The sequence below is a fragment of the Etheostoma spectabile genome, chromosome 4 (assembly GCF_008692095.1).
Source record: "Etheostoma spectabile isolate EspeVRDwgs_2016 chromosome 4, UIUC_Espe_1.0, whole genome shotgun sequence".
NCBI lineage: Eukaryota > Metazoa > Chordata > Actinopteri > Perciformes > Percidae > Etheostoma > Etheostoma spectabile.
Window position 1 is genome coordinate 1,861,250 of NC_045736.1, and position 8,141 is coordinate 1,869,390.

The window sequence follows — 8,141 nt, forward strand, 5'->3', positions numbered from 1 at the left end:
GGATGACGGCTTATTTTAATGTGAAAAAGACACTAAACTCTTCACCCTTTCCCTGCCTGATCCTTTACAGTACATCACTGCTGTTTTTTGTTACAACGGGACAGTCAAGTGCTGTAATATAAATTCAGGCTATTCTCTTGAACCATTTTGTACAAATAGCTACGGAAAGGAAATACCCTGTTATTGGTATGTATCCTCTGTATTTATCGCTGCTGTATGAGACCACTCTGTTCCGTGCTGGGAGGTCGGGTTGATTGGCAGACCATAGGACACTGGGCTGAAAAGCAGGGGGGCGGAGCTTGTGTCCCAGAACAAGTTAAGGGGAAAACACAAGACTTTCACCCAGGAAACAGGTGTTTGTGTCCTGAAAGTGTTTAAACCCAAACCACAACCTTTCTTCTAATATTAACCAGTCCTTTCGGTTTCAAACTCAACTGCCACGGCCTCTATAACAACCTTTACCTCACGATGCTCCGTACCCGGCTCACAGTAACCTTTTATATGCCGAATTGAACTGTATAGAGCACTAAACTAAACTGTCATGTGACCTGTCGTCACGTTACGGTCACCGTAATTTCGCAGGATGTCATACACGCACGTTCATGATAATGCATTGTATATTTCTATGGAAGCAAATAGAATTTGTACACTTTACTACATGAGAAAATGTTCTGGGCAATTGTTCTACTTTATAAACTGTATGCGGTGTACTTCCATTGCTTTACTTCCTTTTCTTCTGGACTTTTTAATGGGAAGCTACGCATTTTCTGCACTTTTACACTCTGGTGCACTCTTTACATTCAGTCTAGTTTACATTCTGTGTTTTCAGGGCTTTAGTACTTGAGTCCGGAGTCAAGACGCTTTTATGTTGTCTCGGAGTTGTCTTGGCCTCATTGGTATTTGGACTCAGTCTTGTCTCTGACTCTGCCATTGGACTCGCAAGATATTCAATTCAGATATTCAGTTGGTCTCGACAGCACTAGATGCTTTCGTTTTAAAGTAACTTCCCCCTTCAAAACAAAACCATTGATGAAGAGCACTCGTTCAGAAAACAGGTATGAGTTTAATTTAAACTTCATCTAGAACGGGGGGTTGGGATTGGTCGCCTGGTATACGCCTGGCTTCATTATATACCTCAATCATCAGGCATTAATCATTTTCATTTTGGCCACAGACACAATGTCACAGAGCACTTTGTACTATTGATCCTTCAGGACAAATAAGAAAAATTTCAATTTCAGTTTTAAGTAAATAATATGGGCTAATTTGATCCTATAGTGTGTTACTCTGCACTTGCTTTTTGATCATTAAAAGTAATGCAATAATATCATCTTAAAATAGTTGATATACTGTCTCTTACGTCACATAAATTATGAAGAGGTAAGTAGGTGGTCTTGAAGAGGATTCTTTTTTTCCTCTCTCGGTATTGACTGTCTCTCATTTGGACTCGGTCTGGACTTGACCTGGTCTTGGACATGTCTTGGGCTCGACAAAGGTGGACTTGACTACAGCCCTGATGTTTTGCATATGTGACGATTTTTGTCTAAAGAAGTGTGTGGCAGGGCTGGCCTATAGTTTGCAGTGGCAGTTTTATTATTGAGCATTTTGTGAATCTATTACACAGACAGCATTTATGCACTCTGCAGCCTCCAAAAAACAACCATGAAGCTGATTCAACACCTCTCTTAAACAGAGGGTGGATTATTGATTGCATTTTCAAATATTATGTTTTACATGCAAAAGGACATACATATGCTTTACAAAGGAATAGAATAGAATTTAATCTATCTTTGTTGTCCACCAGGGTGTACATGTGTCTTTGGCTCACCAAACACAACCAAACAACAACATGAAAAGCAGACAAGAAAGGCTTTCAGGATGAGGACGCACTTATACACTATCTCCGGTAACGTTGCTGGTGCTTATTCTTTAAGAAAATATCATGCTCTGTGCATATATGCAATAAAATGCTTTAAAAAACACTCCCAGGAAGCGTGATCCTTGTCACAATAGACAGCACAGCATAGAGTTAGACTTAAATGGCATTGGTAGATGGAATAAAATGAAAAGAGACAAATGCTCATGGCAGGTTTTACAGCCCACATGTGAAAACACAATGCAGGTTTAGGTTATGCTTTTTACCCTGCTGCCACAAGGATCCGTGCCAAGCATTTTCAGATGCAAATGTTCTGAATGTTGTGTTAAGAAGACGTATGAAAATTTTTGTTTCATTTTGTTTCTTTCTCCTCATGTTTCCTATCGCTGTCTTCCCTCCTTTCCTCCTTCCATCTCTGCATCACTCGCCTTCTGTTTCCTCAGTACTGTTATCTATTTTGTGACTTTCCTCAGGCCATCTCTTTGTCCATCCCCCCCACACACACACACACACACACACACATTTGCGTTCTCTCTCGGTCTCTGTCTCTCTCTCTCTCTCTGGTTGACCTAGCACCAGTTTCATTTCCGCTCGTTCATCCGTCTGTCTGCTGCCTTCTTTTTCTGAACTAATCTCTTTTCCAATCTTTCTCTCATATATGCTTGGTGAGGCTCCATGCGTGAGAGTTAATGAAGGAACTGCATGGGTAAACACACAGGACGACAGATAGAAACGGACAGGAGCAAATATACGCACGCGTCTAAAACATGCGCTGACAGATGAGCTCGACTACCGAACGAGTACTGACGTTAGAGCAGAGTCTTGTTAGTCAATTAGGCAACAAATTGGAGTCTTACTTGAAAGACAGATTATTAATCAGAGGGAGGTTTTACATGATTGGATACTCACACAAAAGTTATTCAGCCCTAAGCTCTTCTCCATCTTATTACAATGAACTCTCACACACTTATCAACCCCTTCCAACCCTCATCCTCGTTCAGCTCCGCCGTTTATTAATTGCAATGTTGGTCACACACTATTCTGAGAAACAGCCACGGTGCTTCCTTTCATTCAGCAGTGTGAGGACAAAATCTAACGCTTCCTTCATAACACAACCCTAAATAAGCAATTTGAAGAGAACAAGGTTCCCGTAGCACACATAATGCACATGCAAGTCCTTCTGAAAATAGCTCTGAACTGTTGTGTGTGTATGCGTGGATCTGTATTTTGGGCCTCCCAGCTGTACAAAAAAACAACATTAGTCAAATTAATCAGTTTGAGATTAGGATGCCCAAAGGACTGTGCCAACGCTGTTTTTGTGAACCGTGTACAAAAGGGCTGTGTAAGTGCTGAACATTTTCCAAAGCAGACTTTCAGATTTCAAATCGTTTCCTCTCTTTCAAGCAATAGTCTTGCTAAGACTTGCAAAAAAATCCATCACAAGCCTTTATTTTTGTTTTTATAATTTTAGTTTTATTATCATTTACTGCAGCAGTTATGAGTAAAAAACGTTAAAAAATATATAGTATATAATAAAACTCTCCTTAGTGATGCAACCAACGCCACATTGATATGTTTTTTTTTTCTTAGTAAGCACTCCCTACTTCCTGCTGAATTGCCCTGTCAAGTTAGAGATAAACAACCAATAATAAAAGCAATATATGTATATTGATATAGTTATAGCCAAACAAAATACATTGGCAGGCAGAGATAGCTCTTTTGTTGCTTGACAATCTGGTTTAAAATTAGAATGTGGAAATAATATTCATAAAAACTGATGCTGATTGTTTCTCATGTAGGTAAGTAGACCTGCTGATTCAGCTGCTGTTAGTCACACTACGGTCACTTTACCTTACCTTGCAATTACCGTTTTTGTATTTCCCATAGGTTTCAATTGTTTGCTTTTGTTTTATAGATCCCCTATTATTATCAATAAAGGCGTATCTTATAGGGTTGTAACGATATGGAAAATAAAACTGAAATCGCGAAACTCAGCTCCACGAACCTGTGTGAGTGAGGAGGCAGAAGACACCCCCTTAACCCAACAAGAGGTCCACTATATTGAAATTAATTTTCAAATTAAAACCCGTTTTGAGCCATTTTTTTCTGATACACTTTTTACATCTTGGTCGTTTTTTAACTCTATTTTAAATCGTATGAAGGATTTTAGTCATCGTATGTGTGGACATTAAAGACACAAAACTGTTTTTCCTTGCATTTAAAAATAAATGTGTTCATATGTGTGTGTGTTATGTTGTGAATGTGAAGATGAACTTCTACCTCCTCTGTCAGCTCTAGACTGAGAATAAATAAGAGGACAAATCAGGCCAATTACAACAACTGGTCAGTCTGATGTCATGTTGCCTGAGCTCATTAATATTCATAAGCTTGCCCAGTTGCACTGGGTAAAGGATGCTGATAGCCAGGCTCTTATTGGCTAACTGTTAGCCAATCAGAGTCAAGTCTTCCTGCAGGCTTTATATACCACGCTAGAATGGCAGGATGCCTTCAAGTTATCAGGGAAACAAGCCGGCCAAACGTTAGTGGCAGCTCCGCTCGCATTCCCTCCGCAGAAACACGGATTTTGAAGGTAAACCGCTTTATTCAGTTTTTTTGTTTTATCAGTTTCATCTCCTTGTCCACTTATTTTGGAGAAGAGGAGACCTCCGGGATAATTCGGCTCCCTGTGAAAAACCCCTGAACAATTAACACTGAAGGAAGGAAGTAGACCGCAATGACAGCAGTCATCCCACGCCAGTTCAGGACGCCATCAAACTAAGTCTTTTGTTATAGTTTTAAATGAGAGACTCCAAGTAGCAGAACATTACGTATTGTACGCTTAAGTACATTCAAGTCAAACCTTGTTTGTTTGTTCAAGAATGCATAACATATTGTTTAAGGCCACGAATTTCCTTGAAACAAACTGACTTTTCTGGGCTTACAGTTCACATGTCTTTCCATAATCAGCATTTTATGCTGCTGTCAGTGGCAGAAGACTATAAGCCCAGAGAAATACATTAAAACGCAGCGCATGTGGAGATGGAGCAGAGGAGGAGGGGAGTAATCTTACCGTCGTCTCCTGATCCTGAGCCTGCATCTGCGGAGGAGAATAAACAGTTATTAACCAGAGGCTCACCCAGCCAAGACATTAGCTGAATAAGCGTGTGTGTCTGCATATGTAAGAGTGTGTATAGGGCTAGGCCAACGTGAATATCTGCTGGTGAGTGGAAAAGTGTGAAGAGTGAGACACTTGGTGTGCTTGAGGGTGCGTTTGAGTGAGAGGAGGTTTCTCTAAAGATAGAGCAGAAAGTGATACAGATAGTCTGATTTTCAAAACAAAAAAGTGCAGGGTGCCCTGGGGTGGTGCATCGACGGTAACTAGGGCTGGGACAAAACGAATTTGTCCCGATTTGATTATTTCACGATACATTGTTGCGACACGATATGTATTGCGATTTTCATTTGCTGTGATTCTACAAGTATTGCGATTCAATAGTATTGAGATTTTCTTTTCCTTCTTTAACAAAAACAAAAGTTGAATAGTACACTTCTAGAGAAAATATATCATGAGAAATTTCTAAAAAATTAATTGTTTAAAAAAGAAAAAGAAAAAAAGAACGCCACATGGCAGTCAGTCAGTCTGAACTGACATGAATATGAACTGAAACTTCATATAGAAGTGCATAATATAGATGTTCTGCATTTTCTACTTCCGGTGTAGAAAACCGATATGATGTAGTCGCCATCGGCGGCACTGTACACACATTAAATACTGAGGTGAATCATTGGTATAAATACCAAATGACAAATATTGATTCTAGGGAAAAAAAATCAATGTAAAAAATTGTCTCAAAAGACATCACGACATATACAGTACGATTCCCCCCCCCCCACACCCCTAATGATAACACCTCCAACTGTGGACCTTTCTGTGGTAGGAAGACACTCTGTTTCCAGTTATCAATGTGTTCTCCATGGCTCTCACACTGAGTCTGAGTAAAGCTCCCTCAAACACACTGAGCTAACTGAACTGTTTAACGATACGGCCGTGAAAGGGATACTGATAAGCACTTCGGAGAACAGGCAGCGTGTAACTTGAGCCCAGCATAAAGCGATCTGCTAAAATGCCCAGGGCCAGAGACCAGACGCAGGGCCTCCGAGGACTGTAGGGGGATAATAGCTCTGCTCCATATGAATACTCATGTGAGATGGGTTTAGAAGAGGTGCACACACTAAACACGTAGGGAGTCTGACCAGCAAGCTGTCCTGATACTTTACTGACGTAAGCTTTGGGTCGATAAAATGCATTTCTGATGTGAAAAAAAAACCTTCCAGTGGGATGATTCTATGAGGTCAGTGCAGCAGACGGCCAGTTGTGCCGAGGGAAAGTAACTCTCAAAGCAACCAGTCAAAGTCTGCAAAATATAGGCAGATATGAACAATTTTGTTTTTGGAAAAACACTTTTTTCTCCTTATGATTCCGTCCCTTTAATAGTGCAGTTGTGGGAGTAGACGTTTTAGTATAATAAAATAGACAGACAGCAGTGCATGTAGGCACTGCTTTGCCCATGATAGTACACTGATGTGTGGACTGAAAGTCACCAGTCACCAGTTTTCACCAGGATTGTCAATTTTCTGTACAAAAAAAAAAAAAAAACACCATCAAAATACAGTGATCCCTCGCCACTTCGCGGTTCACTTATCGCGGATTCGCTATTTCGCGGATTTTCATAATGCATTTTTTTTTTTTGGTGCATTGTGCTCTGCATTCTGATTCGCTAAAACCTCACTCCCGCTTCTTGTAATTTTAATACGAATGCAAAAAGGGTTGTAACTGTTCGCACAAGACCATGGTACGGATGGAGACGGCATTAGCTCTTGGATTAATGACTGCAGAAAAAAAACATAACCCTGGATACAAACGTCAGAAGAAGAGAACACTGCAGAGGCAGTCAGGATGCAGCGGCCCAGTCTGAAGAGCATGAAACGGCCTACACGTGAGTCACTGTTTTGTATACATGTAATAGTTGCTAATTGTAAAAAAAAATTTTTTTTTCTATTTCGCTAGTTCACTTATCGCGGGTCATTTTCGGAACGTAACCCCCGCGATAAACGAGGGATTACTGTACAATCAGAACAATAAGATTACACACATAATGGCTTTAAAATAAATCCAATATTCTAAAACTTATCAGCAAAATGTACAGTACTGTACTAAAGGTCAATGCTAGATTATAAAAATCAATCAGCATTAAAATGCCTTGATGACCATCACACTGTTGCAAGCATTGTAAGCATAAGCTGGAGCTAGCATGATGAGCAGGCTGACGGTCACACAAGTTGGAAATGATACTTATTTGTATGAAGTAGTTTTGCTGTCGTTACCATCTATTCCATTCCTTTGCACTCACTGCCGGATATTCAGCACAGTCATATAAATAATAACGCTGCAAAATGGGAAGAGGAGTGTCTATTATAAAAAGATGCTCCCTGTGTTTTACTCCAAGTTGAATATTGCAGGTTAAACAAGCAACAACTATATTAAAGAAAATATGAATTTAAACAATGCACAATTTAAAAAAATGTTAACACGTTAGATCTCAAGGATACACAAAATCTGTTTTGTTGAGTAACACTGAATGTAAATGGAAACATTTGTTGAACAAGAAAAACCCCACAGGGCACCCTTATTGTTGGAAAAGAAATCTCCTCGACAAAAACGGCCCTGCTCAGTCTTAGCTCCCTTTAAATCTGCAGAATTTCAGTGACCTTGGTACATGTAGGACACTAAATGTGCAGTGTTTCATGAAAAGCTTAGCTTGAAGGATCAGGCTGAAGTCAGAAGGGGTTCATGGGAGATCAATAAAAACCTTTAATATCTGTACAAGGGTAGAGGTTTCTGAAGAGAAAGACTGGCATTAGAAAATAGAACGAAATAGCAGGGGAGATATAGGCACAAGCGTACTTTCTTGCCCACTTGTCTGCCAAATGAAGGGTCACGATGAGGAGATACCACACAGTATTATTTTGTGAGAGGCACTGAAGAGTAAGAAAGCAGAGGAGGAGTGCTAAGAGAAAAGAAATGGTTACCTCCGTAGACAATACATAATTGAAGGGATTTTTTTTTCTTTCAGTTTTGGAGCGATTGATTAGAAGAGGGGGAAAGCAGAAGGGAATTGTTGTTAACCTGCTGCTTACATCAGATGCTTTAACACACACACATGCATGCACATGCATGCACACACACACACACACACACACACAC

At 40.0% G+C, this 8,141-nt stretch overlaps 1 protein-coding gene across 3 annotated transcripts in view; it reads right to left on the reverse strand.

Moving 5' to 3' along the window:
• tmeff2a (transmembrane protein with EGF-like and two follistatin-like domains 2a) overlaps positions 1–8,141 on the reverse strand; it is a gene marked incomplete at its 3' end in the record, with an annotated part of 180,747 nt that overhangs the window by 59,657 nt on the left and 112,949 nt on the right. For all 3 annotated transcript variants that reach the window (XM_032512961.1, XM_032512960.1, XM_032512959.1), the window contains 1 exon segment: positions 4,947–4,973. In XM_032512961.1, coding sequence (XP_032368852.1) covers positions 4,947–4,973 — 27 coding nt within the window.